This window comes from Phragmites australis, chromosome 4 (assembly GCF_958298935.1).
Source record: "Phragmites australis chromosome 4, lpPhrAust1.1, whole genome shotgun sequence".
Classification (NCBI taxonomy): domain Eukaryota; kingdom Viridiplantae; phylum Streptophyta; class Magnoliopsida; order Poales; family Poaceae; genus Phragmites; species Phragmites australis.
In genome coordinates, this window is record NC_084924.1 from 50,059,996 (window position 1) to 50,076,118 (window position 16,123).

Here is a 16,123-nt window from a genome sequence, read left to right on the forward strand (position 1 = left end):
AGCCATTGCATCTGAATTGGATATAGAGCCAAAATTTTCTACAAAACATCAAGGTAAAAGAAAGAAGCATTTTGATGAAGAAAATGACCTAAATGAAGAAACACAGTCAGCTATAAAATCCTTCAGAGTTAATTACTTTCTAGTCATGATTGATGTTGCAATTGCTTCATTGACTATTCGATTTAAACAGTTGAAGGCATTTAAAAATGTGTTTGGTTTCTTATTCAACTCAAAAAATCTAAAGTCCTTGGATGATACTGATCTACGGAAATGTTGCACTACTTTTGTAGGAGCTTTTTCTCATGATAACTCATCTGATGTTGAGTTAAATGATTTTTTCTCTGAATTAAAAGTGCTGCAAGTAACTTTGCGAGATGTTTTGATGTCAGCACCTGAGATTCTTCAGTTCGTTACAGCTGCAGATTGCTATCCAAATATCTCTGTTGCCTATCAGATCCTCTTAACTGTACCTATGACTGTAGCTTCAGCTGAAAGAAGTTTCTCAAAATTAAAATTATTGAAAAACTATTTGAGGTTAACTATGTCACAGAAAAGATTGAATGGTTTGACTATGTGTTGTATTAAGAAGAATGTCTTGGACAACATTGATCTCGATATTGTCCTTAATGATTTTGCATCAAGAAATGCCCGAAGGAATTGTTTTTTATGAGAGACATTGGGTATTCATCGTCTCCTCTTTTGTGAAACATTGTCAATTGAGTCATTTGAGTTTGGTTCTCGTTCTTATCTGAGATAATCATACTAGTTTCATTTTGCTGTTCTTTTAGTTTTCCTATTGTAGTATCGATATTATTCATCGAGATTTAAGAATATGTTGGATGTTAACTCTTACCGGTTATTTCTCGGTTTATCATGTTAGCAATATTCATTTGTATCACTTTAAAGAATAAATGTTTTATAAATTATACAAGTGAAAAAAATATTTAATCTTAAGGGTCTATAGTGCCGCGATCGTCCTAGGCCCTCAAAACTGTAGAGCCAGCCCTGAGCACTATTTCGTCCTGGATCAGCTTAGTTCTAGCGATTTTGGCGTACGAGCCGATGCAGCATGGAGAGTCTAAGAATCTGAACGAGGCCGTCCTGTACAAGTTGGTTCGATTCATTCATCTAAACACTCGTACCGACTCTCATCTTGTACGATCCTGTATTGGTACGGGTTGGTTCAACCAACCAAACACAACTAAGTGTGGTTTTTACCGTAGAATACAACTTTTTTTATGTTTGCTGCTCGACATTTTTAAAATCTGGATATTTGCTCGTTGACAGTCTCTGTTGAAATATCAATTTCCGTCTGAAAAGGAGAGAAACACAGTGAGATGTCTGAAAAGCTACGCTTAATGAATTTCCTGTGAAAAAATTTGGCAACCAAATAGTATTACCTGCTGCCTGCCTCGCACAAACAACTACAAGTACAACACACATCTTAGCTTGTGGCAGTTGACCGACTACGTATCATACATATTACTAGCTAGTACAAGAAACACATGATCGACATGATGAAGCCATCGGATCGATCAGAAGCAACAAAGAGCTAGCCTAATTCATCAAGGAGGAACAAAATTATCCAAACTAAACTAAACCAGAGCAAAATGTTGTAGACCGTGTAATATGCAAAACGCCAAGTATTTTTGACCGGAGGGAGCATAATATATACATGTCAGGATCATATCAGCTTTACTTGGTACCGTGCAAATTAAGCGAGCAATACCAACTTCTAATTTACATAAAGAAGACAAACAATTCATCCGGCTGAGCAGTACTAGCAAGTATATATATAGATTTTATCCACTTTATTTTATTATGACAAATCAATACTCGACCCTTTAATTACCGACGAAACAACGAGAAGAAACGAAAGGGAACACTAACAACCAAACTAAACAGTGTAGTGTTGATTATTGATGTCCTCCAAGTCGAGTCCTTTGAGTTTGACAACAGATTCGACCTTTCCTTTGAGGGTGTGCAGCTCCCTCAGCCTTGCAATCTCCGCACGGCGCCTGGCATCTTCGGCCATCTGGCTCAGCTCCATGGATGCAGCTTTCTCCCGCCCGGGGCCAGCGCTCTCAAGGCCGTGCAATGTGCGCTGCTCGTGGGCCCAAGCCGCCTCCCGAGCTTCCCTCCCGAAGTCTTTCCGGTTTGAAAACGCTACCTGGAAATCAAGTGGCAATAAGGCTTTGCTTTGCTGCGGCCTCAAATTCCCTTCCTTTCGTTAATTTAACAAGACTCACCTTCCTGTCGATGACAAGGTTCCATGCTTTCCCACTCAGGCCATACCGCACCGCAAATTTAATCGGATCCAGGAAAAGGTAGATCACGATGTTGTACACCCAAATAGCACCTGTCCAACGCCAACCGATACCTTTGATGCTAGCAAGCTCCCAGTTCACGATAGCAGCCAACACAGTGGCAATCTGCATGCATTATATTATTTGTTACCGAAAACAACAGCCTTGTGGAGCACAAGCATTTCTGTTGTAAGCATGGGATAGGATAAGAAACAACTCACCAACTGAGCTGTCACGAATGCACCCATAAGTAGGAGGCCAGGTCTCTCTAAGAAGGACCAGCCTCTAGAGCGCGTCACAAATATCAAGGCCTGACTGATGGTGCTCACTTGAAGGTAAACTGCAGAGGCCAGCTTCTCTGTGTTCTCGGCAATCAGTTCATCATTTTTTTTCTCTTTAACCTTATCTATATTCAGAGTGTCAACCTTGAAAACTTTCTGCAAGTAACATGCAAAAACAATATATGAGTTTGCTCAGAGAAGATTGCAAATATAATCGTGTCGCCAGGAAGAGGTACATAACTCATGAGTCAAAGCAATACCGGTCACCACTTACCACAAAAAATTCCGTCTTATAAGCTGCCCAAAAGAACAGCACAGTTGTTACAGCCAAATAAGCCCCAATGATCACTCCAGTTGCAAATATCTCTGTTAACTTCCAACTGTCTGGATGGGGAGATGGCTTCACCTTATCCTTGGATATAGTCATAATGGTTCCTGAGCAGAAGGCATCATCGCGGTTAAAGAAACCACAACCAATTGAGCAACAACCTATTATGAGTGAAGGAAACAATATTCTTACCATCATTAAGAATAGCTATCACAAGAACCAGCATTGGAGGGAAGTCAAACTTCCAAAAGCATGCCAAAAGCAAAAAACCAAGCTGTACAAATAAGATTTGGAGCCGTAAGGTAAATCCCAATGAAATAGAATCACCTTTTAAATGTGATTTGTGTATAGGGACAATACCTAGATAAATCTAAATGGGAACTGCATCAACCAAGAATTAACTCAGGACAGAGCAAACAAAGAACGCCGCTAAATACACTTCAGCTAAGTAGCTAACAAGACAATGTGTACGGTTTCATATACAGAAGATAAATCGTAATTTCAACCCATCTACTTTTCTCAAGGGATCAGCTGAAAAGTGTTACTAACCCATAAATAAATAAATAAATAACAAACTTGACGATATACTTATGTGTCCTAATCTACAAACAAATTTGCTATCCAAGACTAACTTGGTAAATCAGATGAACAGCAAAGGGTACAGTAGTTTATGTCTATGGTAGGCAAAATAACTTACCACAATACGTATGGTTATAGATACAGCATATATCTGCAAAAAGGAGAATCAAAACAATAAGCATCAGCCAGCCCCCCCTCTTTACCAGAAATAATGAAACAGCTTTCTGTAGAACATTAAAAGAAAAAAATCTTCAAGAAGAAAAAATAAGTCTAATGTCTACAATAGTTATAAAAAAGAACTTTCCTGTATAGCCTATGCTGGTTAAAACTGCCCGTGGTAATAAATAATTATACTGAGACTAAGTAAGCAATTCAAAGATGTAATGCCCCATAGAGTTGGATCCGTGACAGATTGTCAGGACTGAGGATCCAAAGTCTGCCCGGTGGAATTGGTCTGGACCCAGGGGATATGGATTCAAAATACCAGGATAACAATGTGAATTTCATCCAGTGGACAATAAAAACTCAGGGCCTCTTTGGAACATAGGATTCTCAAAACATAGGAACAGGAAAAATATAGGATTGGAGTTGCCTAGCATTTCGAATCCTATGGAATGGAAAACACAGGAAACTGCAGGAATGGTCGTTTGGATGGAGCGCAGGAAAAACACAGGAATCAGAAGCGAGAGAAAGGCACAAAGGAAGTTTTCCAAGAAGTTGGACCTCATGTTAGAAATCCTCCAAAAAAATTCCTATGAAACAAGCCATTCCATAGGAATTTTATAGGATTTCTAGAGGTTCAATCCTTTGTTCCAAAGGGCTCCATTTGAATTTTTCTTATAGGATTCGAATCCTGTGAAATTCCTACGTTTTTCCTTTGTTCCAAAGGGGGCCTTAATAGTTAATTTATTTTCTTCAGTGCACAGGTAACACTATTCAGGCTTATCTGTGATACAGATGGGGGAATGAGATCAAGCATTAGTGAATAGAGATACATTTCTACGTTACAAATTTCTAATTAAATTTGTTCTCCATGTTTTTCTTTCTTACCAAGAAATACAGATCATAAATCGAGTTCTGAATCATGAATAAACCAAACGTTTTTGCTCTCTTGCATACCTTATTTTTTGCTAACTAATCAATACTTCACTAGTGAAAAAAACCACAAATAGAGGAGAATATTGAATTAGACCGTGCACAAGTACCCCGTTTAACCATATAGCATAGCATGATGGCAAGTTGCGAAGGTGCACATGCATTTTAAACATTAACTTACAGTATAATTTTTCATTCTTTGGAAAATTGCCCGACTAGTTAATACAGCGCTGATGATCACACTCAATCCAGGTTCCGTCAGAACTATGTCAGAGGCACCTCGAGCAGCATCAGTTGCATCGGCCACAGCAATTCCAATGTCTGCTATCTTCAGAGCAGGTGCGTCATTAACTCCATCTCCAGTCATCCCACATATGTGCTTTCTGGCTTGCAGCCTCTGCACAATCTCATATTTGTGCTCTGTGAAAGGAAACAAGTTAATTAGAGCAAGGAACACCATGATACACAAGATAATAGTTCATGCTCACCTGGGAAAACTCCAGCAAAACCATCCGCTTGCTCAATCAACTCGTCCACTGGTAGAACTGCGATATCACCTTCTTTTTTGTCACCCAGCAAAGATGAAGAAGGATACATGTTTGTGCCCATTCCCAGCCTCCGGCCAGTCTCCTTAGCTATAGCTAACTGATCACCTGAAAATGTTTCGAAAGAGCATATTCATAATATAATGATATGCAAAAAATTAAATCAAGGAAGAACATAACGATCTCCTGATGATGTTGATAGCCGAATAAGTTAATTGACTGCTCCCACCTACTGAGGTCTGAGGACAAGTCCAAGGGAAATTTTACCAGTCAATTATATATCAATACATTTGCACACCTATTCTAACACTAAAAATTAAGTAATTTCTTGTCGTTAGCAATTTATTAAAGGGAAAAGAGGCACCTGTAATCATTTTTACACTGACTCCAAGGTCAAGAGCCCTGCGTATGGTTTCAGCACTATCATGACGGGGAGGATCAAAGAGTGGGAGAAGACCAACAAATTGCCAAGGTCCACCAGGACTTTCCTTAGTCCCTTCAGGTACTTCCTGTATAATGAATCGATTCAGTTATGTTTTTCTTTTGTAAATGGACGAGCACGTCAGCAGCATACTAGCAGTTTACCACCTGATAGGCAACAGCAAGCGATCGCAGCCCTCTCTCGGCATAATTGCCAATAACATGATGGACCTTCCTTTCAATCTCAGACTTGTTCAATGATAGATTCAGAATCTGCACAATCATTGGATGAAATATAAGCACATTACAGTACCAATGACGTGACTGCACCTAGTCATATATAGTATTCATTTTTATTCATTTCAAGCAAGCAAATACCAAAGAGCACAAAAGACTGAACTAAAAAGGAACACAAATACATTTGACCATAGATGGAAACATAGATATAATTAGATCGATAAAGGGAAACAAGATACACACAGAGGCTTGTACGGTTGTACCGCAAAGTCATCAGTTCTGCTGATACAAAATAAAAAATAAAAAATTACCACATATGTTAAGCAAGCACGATATCACGAAGAATCTATGTTGCTCCATTTGCTTTTGCTATAGCAGTAGTAGGCTAGTAGCCATGAAGAAAGATAAAATACACCAAATAAGTTTCATGCACAAGTCATCTCACCATAAATTCAAGTAGTAAACTGTAAATAATACTCCCATATATGGCTATCGTGCATTTCCAATAGTTTCCATACTATGATTTATACTCATTTTTTCTTCAGATATTATTTCATTATTGCCAGAATGAAATTATGGAAATGTACATACCTGTTCAGGAGCACCTTTGCTAACCCTGTGCATTTTACCCCCAGTGTCTAAGTATGTGAGGGCTGTCCTCTTGTCAGTTGGGTTGAATGGGAGGAAATGGACTTCTTGAATGCCGGCACGTGCCTAGCAGTAGGCAGAAGAGAATAAAATAAGGATATATAGGAAAAGTAAATTGAACAGAAACTAGAGATGGCAACAAGATTGCTCGTTGGATAGATTTTGGTTGACCCTGTTATGTACAAATGGAAACTTGCAAATGGGCAGAAGACAAGTGCTATGAGCTCTTAAACTGAGATAGACACGCTTGCTGCATAATTGATGCTACCTCTAGCTGTGAAATCATGTGTTGTCAGACATGTGCACTGGAGACTCTACGAATGTGATAATGTCCTAAACAAGTAAATTGAACAGGAGGTGGAGTATACAGTTGAAATGATACGGAACTATTTTGTGAATCCTATATATGCCAGGACCCAAGAGTGTTTAGTTCCTTCCCTAATTGAGTGAAGCAAACCGCCAGAAATCATCTTAACAGGTAAAAACTATAAATAAATAATATAGGAGAGTTTTCTACCTCTTTTGGGTCGGGCAACATTGAAACAATAGCAAAATCAATAGCATCTTGATTCTCTAGTCTTGACGCCCTTGCAGCCATCAAGACCACATCATCCTTTTCGACGCCTCTAACAAAAACCTACATACATGTTAATGTTCCACCCTTTAGCAATCAGTGTGATCAACATTGGCATGGATAAAAGTGAAGAACTGCCACTATGCTCATAGTAATGGTACAACAGCAAATAAGGAAGACCAGATTGATTTGCCCCTGCACAATGTAAGAGAGTAAGAGGAACCATTTCAGAGCTGAAACTATGTGAAGATGTTTCATTTCGACTTGCTTCAGAAAATGGAAAACATAACAAAAGAGAGAATGTATTTGAAAATGATAGCTTCGTGGGTGTTCAATGCATGAACAAGTCATAACTAACAGGCTTGAACTTGCAGCTATGTCAATTGATATGGCAAAGAATAGAAAGAACCATTGGTGCAGTTGCAAATCTTTTGCTTTTTCCTTGACATGTCACCACAAAACAAATAACTAGAGCTATGTTCAAAAGTACAAGATTCAGACGATATAACCTCAATTAAATTCTTGTCAACACTTAGTTTGTTGAGTGTCAGTGTTCCTGTTTTGTCACTACAAAGGACATCCATTCCAGCCATTTCTTCTATTGCAGTCATTCTCTTGGTAATAGCACCCTGCAAAACAACCAAAAGAGAATAAAAGAAATCAATTTCCATAACACAGTTGCACAGCTAATTTTCCACCAGAGAACTCTGATCAAACCTGCTGTGCTAGTTTGTGTGATCCAATAGCCATAGTGACAGAAAGAACTGTAGGCATGGCAATTGGAATCCCTCCAATAAGAAGCACAAGAAGGTTATCAACAATCTGACGGTACTTTCTTGCATGAATGGCATACATCACGATTAACTCGAAAGTCATTCCAGCAGCAATTGAGCAAATGCAAAAGTTCCCGATTGACGTCAGAACCTAAAAAGGATCCATGAATGGCAGCCACGATCACGGATTCGGCAACAAAATGAATTACACAATCAACTGTGGTAAACTAACCCAATGGTACAGGGAAAACTAATGGGATTAAACAACAAAATAGAACTGAAACTAGATAGATCAAGTGAACATAGAAGTTTTCTCCATATTGTGGATCCTTTAGTAGAGGAGACACAGGGGATTTCCCTTTCGCTTGGTCGGAAAAGAAAAAGAAAAGATAGACTAAGCCAAGAGGCATTGCTTGCGAAAGACTGACCTTCTGAAAATGGCCAACATGAGTAGTTGACTCAACGAGATGAGCTGCTTTTCCAAAGAAAGTATGGATTCCAGTGGCAATAACAACTGCTTCTATTTCACCTTGCTTACAAGTAGAACCAGAGTAGATGCCATCACCAGGGTGCTTAGTTACAGGTAGTGATTCTCCTGTAAGTGCAGACTGCAAAGTAATCCGTTATGGTATTATTGCTCCATATTCGTAAGTCAGATTTTTTTTTTTCAAGAACGCTATATCAGAATAATTTGTTTTAGCAGAAAAACTGCAGGACAATGCAACATGAAGAAAGAAGAGGTTGAGCCACAGGAAAGACCTGATCAATTTTCAGCGGGTCTCCTCCGAGAAGACGTGCATCTGCAGGAATTATATCTCCAAGTTTAATGCTGATTATGTCGCCTGGAACCAACAAAGACGCGTCCAGTTCACTCCAGGTTCCATCGCGTAAAACCTGGAAAACAATGTAACATGATCAAAAGGTTATGAAAAGCAGTGTTTCAGAGAAAAGGAGAAGAGGGTTAATAGGTTTACCTTAGCTTTTGGCGCAAGGCGGGCCATAAGCGCAGCAGCAGCATTGCCAGCGTTGTTTTCCTCTATAAAGCTAATGGTGGAATTGATAATGAGCAGTAGCATAATTCCGACAAAGTCATGGTAGTCTATGCCCATTTTCTGCGGTAGGGTAGATAACAAACAGATGAGAATGTGTTAATGTTAAAGAGTGGAGATGGTTAGTTTTCTTTAAAGGGATGGTGATGATCTACGGGTTTACTTTTCCCTTAACGTCTCTTCCTCCATGAGCAAGGGCGATAGCCATTATGGCTGCCGCCTCCATTACCCAGGAAAGCGGGTTCCACATGAAGCCCAGGAACTTGAGCAGTTTGCTTTCCTGCTTCTCTTCAAGCTTGTTGTAGCCAAAGATGTTGATCCTCTCCTGGGCAGCGTCGGTGGTGAGGCCCTCGCCGGTGCATTTGAGGTGCTCGAAGACCTCCTCGACAGGGATGTGCTCCTGGATGAATGGAATCTCAAGTAAATATATATTTATGTATGTACCTTTTGTTCTTGTTACTAATTTGAATATAAAGGAGGGATCGGAATTGAAAGGAAATAAACCAACCAGGTCGACGGTTTCGTTGCTGATTGCGTCCATGGCAAGGCCCTTGGCCTCCATGGCGGTCGGTCGCAAAGGGAATCAGTTGAAACTGGGGGGGCGGGGAAGGATGGAGGGGAATGCAGTGGATATAAGGTGGAGTTGGATGGGCGACGATCGGGAGGCGAGGCGTGAGCAGCTCCGCCTCCTCGATGGGTCGCCGCCAATGGCCATCGGGCTTGGCTCCAGCATGGTTGTCTGCATCCGCCACCATCGATCAGGCGCCCGCCAAGCCTAGGGCTCGTCGTCGCCGGTGGATGGGCTAGCTAGGTTCCCACTCCCCCTTCCCTGAAAACTCCCTTGTCTCCCTCCCTGCTTCCTCGATGTCGCCGTCTGCGCCCTCCTCGATCGGTCCCTTTCACTCCCTCCCTCGGATAAGACTAAGAAGACGACGGCGACTATGATTAATAGAGTATGAAATCGGAGGAGGAGGAAGAAGAAGAATGGATTGGACGGCACAGAGAAGGGGCGTACGGACTGGACAGAGCAGTTTTCCGTACCCTCGGGCATCCCTCCTTCCTGCCCACACCAACCACCCAACCCAACCAACCAAATCGAAGGAAACGGATGCGATGACAGGAAGACGACGACGACGAGTCAACCAAAAAAACTCCTATCTAGTCAGTCGCTCGTAATCGCTCTTCTCTTTTTTGGGATTACTGCTAATACCAAACCAAAAAAAAACTCAATGCTCCCAACTCTCTGTGGGCCCATCAGCAGGAATTAGAAGAAGAGAGATCCATGCGATGTGGAGGGAACCCCTTGCCTGTACCCCTCCACAAGTCGTCGCCAGCTTCCACCTGCCCTCCCGATGGTCTCTTTGTTTGTTTGTGTCATCATCTATATCAAATAGCAACGAATTAATCAACAGGTCTGACCTAACCTCCTCCCTTTTTGTTTACTGTAGCGTCGAGGTGCATCGAGCCTCGCAATCCCATTGCTACAGTAACAGGCGCAACCCATGCACGCTTATAAATATGACGAAACCCGATCATTCAATTGCCTCCCCCAATATTTCCAAAAAAAATTCTCGTGCGACGATTTCGAAGAGGGTTTCGGTGAAGCGCCAGCACTGCTACGAAGCGGGAGGCGAAGGATCAAGGGCAACTGGAGGTGGAGGAGCACGGCGCGACACGGTTGCGGGGGAGCACATTGCGGTTGCGAAGGGAGCGTGGCGCAGTTTGGTGGTGGAGCGTGGCGCAGTTCGGTGGTGGGGCACGACGTGGTTCAGTGGTGGAGCTCTTGGATAAGGATTTTCTAGGGGATTCGATGGTGAATTGACGATCCCCGCGGCAGTGTAGGAGGAACCTCTATTCCTCAACACCGGTGAGCATCCCATACTCACTCAGTTTCAAATCCATTCGTTTTTCTCTCTGGTTTGTGGATGTGATTCATGGATTTTGGGGTTCTGTAGGGTTCGGCTGCTGAGTTTTGACGGTTCCACAGCAAGCCCAACCAATGTTTTTCTCCACATCCGCGCGTGGTTTATTCTTCTCTGCGATCAGCAGCACGTCTGAGGTGAACTACCAACGCATGCCAGTAGTTGAATCATACTACCGAATGGCTTTTTAGCGAGAGTGTCTATCCAATTCAAAACCATCTATGTACAATGTGTTTGTTCAGTAGCAGTTAAGTAGTTATTGTTCGGTAGTTTTAGATGTAGTATCAATAGTTGTTCAGTATCTCACATTTTTGTTAAGAAGTTGTTCGGTAGGTCATTCGTTCAATATTGCTAAGTAGTTGTGTGGTAGCTCAGCAGCTAAGCATTGTTTGGTAGTTGTATTCGTTCAATAGTAGTTCAGTAGCTCACTGGTTCTTATGTAGTTGTGAGGTATTTCAGTATATAAGTATTTATCCGGTAGTTTATTTGTTTAGTAGTAGTTCATTCTTTTTCAATAGTAGTTCATTCTTCTCTTCACATCGACACCATATGAGCACACCATTGTTTGTGTTTTTTTTTTGTCTTTGTGCAGAAAAATGACGAAGGTTACCGGCGATATTCCCTGGAATATCAAAAGCATTTCAGTAAAGGGCCACCATGGCAGTTGTCGGAGGATTAACTTCTGTCGCAGGGATCCTGAGAGACCCCTTTTAGAGATTCGGCCGGGGGGATGATCCTGAATAAGTTCGTTGGAGAAATAAGTGGGAATGAATGCAATGGCCGGTGGTGGGGGCTGTTGACCTAGTGCGAGAAGAAGTAAATGCACCGAAATTTAGACAGATTCGGGCCGCACGGGGGCGTAATACCCTACTCATGTATGGATGTAATAACTGTCCTGAGGAAGTCCCTCAAGGATGTTGCTGGTTACAAGAATATTAGCCTAACTAAGAGCTTGAGGCTCCTTGTTCTTCAGTTGGAACTGTACTCAACCTTGCTCATAGTGTCTCTCGTTCTTCTTTGTTGGCGTATGCCTTGTGCGTTGTGTTGTTCTGCGTATCCTCTGGATCCCTCTTTTTTCTGGATTGCCTCTCCTCTGTGTTGCCGGCTGTTTTAAGTATCCGCCGGCCGAGACATGCCCCGAACGGGAAGGAGGGGGCACAAGTTCCAAGACGCCATGACTGGGAAAGACGTCATCATTTCTTCTGGGTGAAGTGACCGGGGGTGGAAAATGCGTCGCACGCCCGGTCACCTGTCACCATAAACGCCCTGGCAACGGGCGCCGTGGAGAGGGCCCACCGGGCAGCCGTAGAGCAACCCGGCGTGCCCTCCCTGTCTTGTTCCTCTGCCACAGCAAGGCGGCAGACGGAACACCTTGATTCTCGCGATGTTATCCCAAGAAAAAACGGATGACGCGGGACGAGACCAGTGCAATTAATGACCTCACGCCTCTCTGCCAAAACATGGCAAGAACTGACGCTGCGGCGGGAGCAGTTGGAGGTGTCAGGCCACACACGCTCATTAAATGCGGCCTCGGACCTCTGACTGGTGGACACCTCATCGGTGGGCCCCTCGGGGGCCTTTCTGGGTCGTCGGGGTACCGAGTGCTCGGGGGTACTGTTTTCATCCCCGAGCACTCTCTCCCGAGAATGCCTTTCCTTGTCTTCGGGTGCCGGGTGCTCGGGGGTACTGTTCACCTCCCCAGCACTCTCTCCCGAGCACTCTTGCACGAACCTTCGGGGAACCGAGTGCTCGGGGACCGCCACGTGTAGCCCCGAGCACTCTCTCCCGAGCACTCTTGTACGGATCCTCGGGGAACCGAGTGCTAGGGGGCCGCCGCTCGCGGCCCCGAGCACTCTCTCCCGGAACTTAGCTCTTCTGATCGTCGGGGGACTAGGGTGCTCGGGGGTGACCGTACACCTCCCCGAGCATTTTCTTCCCGGTACTTAGACTCCGTGGGTCATCGGGGAACTGGGGTGCTCGGGAACCACTGATTGTGGCCCCGAGCACCTTCTCCTGGGACTTGATTTTTCCTCATCCTACGGGAGAGACTTCGCGGGATGGCGCCACGTGGCGGATGGCTGGCTCGGCCTCGGGATTCAGGGACCCCCGGTTCCTGATACACCGACAGCAATGAGCTTTTATTGGAATCCTTACAACAAACTCAAACCCAAGATGTAAATTTAGCGGTTGCACCTGATACGATGAAAGGTGCAGAGAATGTGCCTCCTACAGAGAAGGAACCACCGACTGTAGAGGAGGAATTGTCGGCTACAAAGGAGGATGTGCACGATGCAGATGAGGCGCTCGATGCAGAGGTGGATGATGACGCATCGCCAAATTCAACTGCCTCCCCACGACGGCCGTTCAAAGCATGTCATTGTTCAAGGAAGGTGCATGTTAGCACTATGAACAAGGAGGCTGCCATGTGGGAATTAGAGCGGCTGGTTGCTATTCGTGAACCAAGTCGGAAGGTTGCTGCTTTGATGGAAGATAATTCAGCTGGCGATGATGATGATGATTTTGTAAATGACCTGAGGAAGAGGAAGTCGTCATCTCCACTTGCTGTTACTAAAGCGGCCAAAGTGGGCAAGAAGGCTAAAGCAGCCAAAGTGGGCAAGAGGGGTGAGGCAGCTGCTAGGAAATCCAAGACTGCAACAACGACGATGTACAGGTATATTTTGTTCAGTAGTTCATTTTCTGTTCGTTCATTCATTCTTGTCGGTAGTTATGTTTTTCTATGCTCAGTAGGTTTACATGATATTATTAGTTTAGTTTTAGTTTCAATAGTTATTTGGTAGTAGCTTTTTTGTTAAGTAGTTGTCTTGTATTTCATGTATTCAGTAGATCTTAAGTATCTATCTGATAGTTCATTCATTCAGTAGTTGTATATGTGGTCAATATTTTCAATAGTTCTTAAGTAGCTGTTCTGTAGTTCAGTATCTCATTAGTTTAGTTTTAGTTTCAATACTTGTTCAGTAGTTAGCTTTTGTTAAGTAGCTGTCTTGTATTCCATTTATTCAGTAGATCTTAAGTATCTATCCGGTAGTTCATTCATTCAATAGTTGTATATATGATCAGTATTTTCAATAGTTCTTAAGTAGTTATTAAGTAGTTGTTCTGTAGTTCTCATTAGATGCTATGTAGCTGTCATGTATTTCATATGTTTAATAGTAGTTTAGCATCTTAGTATTTGTTAAGTAGTTGTCTGGTAGTTCTTTCATTCAATAAAGAAATCTTGTCATCTTGTATAGGAAATAAAATCAAACTACGATACAATGCGATGTGCCCCAGGATCAATTGTGGATATCTTGGCAGACAAGCCTCATTCTTTAATGGACAGGATAACAAACTTGGGTTTTGGGGATTTCCTCAAGTTTTCCTTGGACGCAATTGACAATAGGACACTTCCAGTGTTCTTAACAAATCACATAAAGATTGACCCACTGTGAATTGAAGTCAGGGACAAAGTATTGCCAATAACCCCTGAAATCGTCCATTCTGTGCTGGGGATCCCCATTGGTGGTAGCAAGTTGCACACACCTTCTGCCAAGGAAAAGAGTAGTGCTAGTATCGAGCTCAGGGATCTTTGTGACAAGAAAGGTATGGAGGCCATGTTCAAGTAGAGGGAGAATGAAATGAAGGCTGCTAATAAGAAGGGAGTTGAAAAATTGAAGAAATACGAAGATTTAAAGAAAAATGAAGTCCCTAGATGGGTTTTTGTACAATTTGTTTCAATGAAGGAGTCTGATGATTGGACTGTGCAGTATTTCTTCATGCTATTGTCTAATACGTTGCTATTCCTGACCAGTGAGCTGAAAATATCTTCCACTGACTATATCTACTACAAGGATCTAGAAAAAGTTAAGCATTTTGATTGTTGCAGTGTTGTTGTTGATGACATTAGAGACAAGGTCACTGGGTGAAAGAGTAATGTTGGGAAGAGCTCAACTCCTTTAGTTCAAGGCTGCATTGCTCTCATCATGGTAAGAATTATTTTCTTTTGTTCAGTAGTCTACCTATTTGGCTCAGTAGTTTAGTTATTTCTGTTCAACACTTTTTTGAGTCACTAGTTTAATGTTTTTCTTTTTGCTTTTTTTGTTCAACTGATCAATAGTTTAGCTGCCATGTTCAGCTGGTGCCTATAATAGGATCAAGCTCCTGGCATATACCAGTAGGTGCTCAATAGTTCTAGATTATGTTCAATGGTTTCTGGCCTGCTCAATGTAATGTCATGTAGATGCTCAATAGTTGATCAATAGTTATGTTGCCTTTTTTTATGTCAATGGGTGTGCTCAGTGATTTCTGTCCTATCCAGTATGTTCTCAATAGTTTCTGACAATGTACAGTAGGTGTTTAATTGTTCCTGGCATGTCCAGTAGGTGTTCAATGGTTGTTTTGATTCATGTACCTTTATTATTTCCTTTATTATTTCTTTATAGGTCTATTATTTGGACAATCTGAATTGTGCCGCCATGCTTGACGACGTCTCATCAACACCACGTTCAAGTTTATTTAACGGTGGCCTAGTTGACAAGATTGCTAAGGCTGATAGGACAATACGTGATGGCTGGGTATCGTACGACAAGTTGCCAATAAGTGCTATTATGTATTCTTTTTTTGTTTTCACATTTTGATCAATGTTATCTTCTTCTTTTTTTACTCCCATTTAGTTCAGTATTTATATCGAATTTGTTAATCTTCTCTATTTATATATTTTTCATATTTGGTTTTTGATCATGCAGCTAAGAGATAAAACTGGCACGTGCTATGAAACCGTGCGTGGCGATGAGAAGCTTGACTGCAGGAATGAGAGTGTGAGTTTTGAGTCTGCTTTTGCGTATTGGAGGGGAGGTGGCCATGTGAGGAGACCTGCTTCCTTGGGGGTACCTACTGCCCCTGCGAAGAGTATTGCAAAATGAGCTGCCCTTGTGAGGGAACATCCGTAAAAAGCTGCACCTACTAGGGAATCTCCGAAAAGAGCTTTCCCTGCGAAGCAATCCTTGAAAGATGCTACTACCTTCCTTCCTGTTGGGCTGCTTCATTTGCAGCTGCTTCTTGGTGATTGTGTAGCTTCTTTTGAGGAGAAAGATCACAAGAAAGCATTTTCGTTGGCTCTATCGAAGTATGACAAAAGAGTGGACAGAGGCACAAAACTTCTAGACAAAGGAATGAAAATGTTTTTGAAAGGACAGACAGAGATAAAGGAAGCATAGGACAGGGTTGTATCTGACATCAGGGTCATTGCAACCGCTGCTTCTTCCCGTGATGTCCCTATCCATTCATCACACGATGTTCATGGAAAAAGTCGTGTGATGTAAGAAATTTATGTCTTTCTTTTTGTTGCATGCCCATGTTCACTAGATTGT

At 42.4% G+C, this 16,123-nt stretch overlaps 2 protein-coding genes across 2 annotated transcripts; one reads left to right on the plus strand and one right to left on the minus strand.

Moving 5' to 3' along the window:
- Positions 1-1,714: 1,714 nt before the first annotated feature.
- Positions 1,715-10,095, minus strand: LOC133917159 (plasma membrane ATPase 1-like). The gene is made up of 19 exons (XM_062361160.1): positions 9,344-10,095; positions 8,999-9,235; positions 8,761-8,898; positions 8,546-8,680; positions 8,215-8,394; positions 7,731-7,937; positions 7,523-7,642; positions 6,957-7,076; positions 6,383-6,505; positions 5,723-5,827; positions 5,499-5,643; positions 5,078-5,242; positions 4,771-5,009; positions 3,613-3,645; positions 3,108-3,189; positions 2,862-3,022; positions 2,528-2,743; positions 2,250-2,432; positions 1,715-2,170 (listed from the first exon to the last, which is right to left on the minus strand). The coding sequence occupies exons 1-19, from the start codon at positions 9,395-9,397 to the stop codon at positions 1,898-1,900; spliced, it is 2,916 nt and encodes a 971-aa protein (XP_062217144.1). The 5' UTR covers positions 9,398-10,095; the 3' UTR covers positions 1,715-1,897.
- Positions 10,096-12,913: 2,818 nt separating this feature from the next.
- On the plus strand, positions 12,914-14,778 carry LOC133914549 (uncharacterized). The gene is made up of 2 exons (XM_062357641.1): positions 12,914-13,428; positions 14,009-14,778. Exons 1-2 carry the CDS (start codon positions 12,959-12,961, stop codon positions 14,013-14,015), a joined length of 477 nt encoding a protein of 158 aa, XP_062213625.1. The 5' UTR covers positions 12,914-12,958; the 3' UTR covers positions 14,016-14,778.
- Positions 14,779-16,123: the final 1,345 nt, after the last annotated feature.

What these genes read in the sequence shown, in the direction of transcription:
- LOC133917159 (XM_062361160.1), bottom strand. Translation starts at nt 9,397, where the DNA reads ATGGAGGCCAAGGGCCTTGCCATGGACGCAATCAGCAACGAAACCGTC. An exon ending in TTGACAAGAATTTAATTGAG is followed by an intron (nt 7,077 to 7,522) that starts GTTATATCGTCT and finishes ACATGTATGTAG; the next exon opens with GTTTTTGTTAGAGGCGTCGA. An exon ending in GATAGCTATTCTTAATGATG is followed by an intron (nt 3,023 to 3,107) that starts GTAAGAATATTG and finishes CCTTCTGCTCAG; the next exon opens with GAACCATTATGACTATATCC.
- LOC133914549 (XM_062357641.1), top strand. Translation starts at nt 12,959, where the DNA reads ATGAAAGGTGCAGAGAATGTGCCTCCTACAGAGAAGGAACCACCGACT.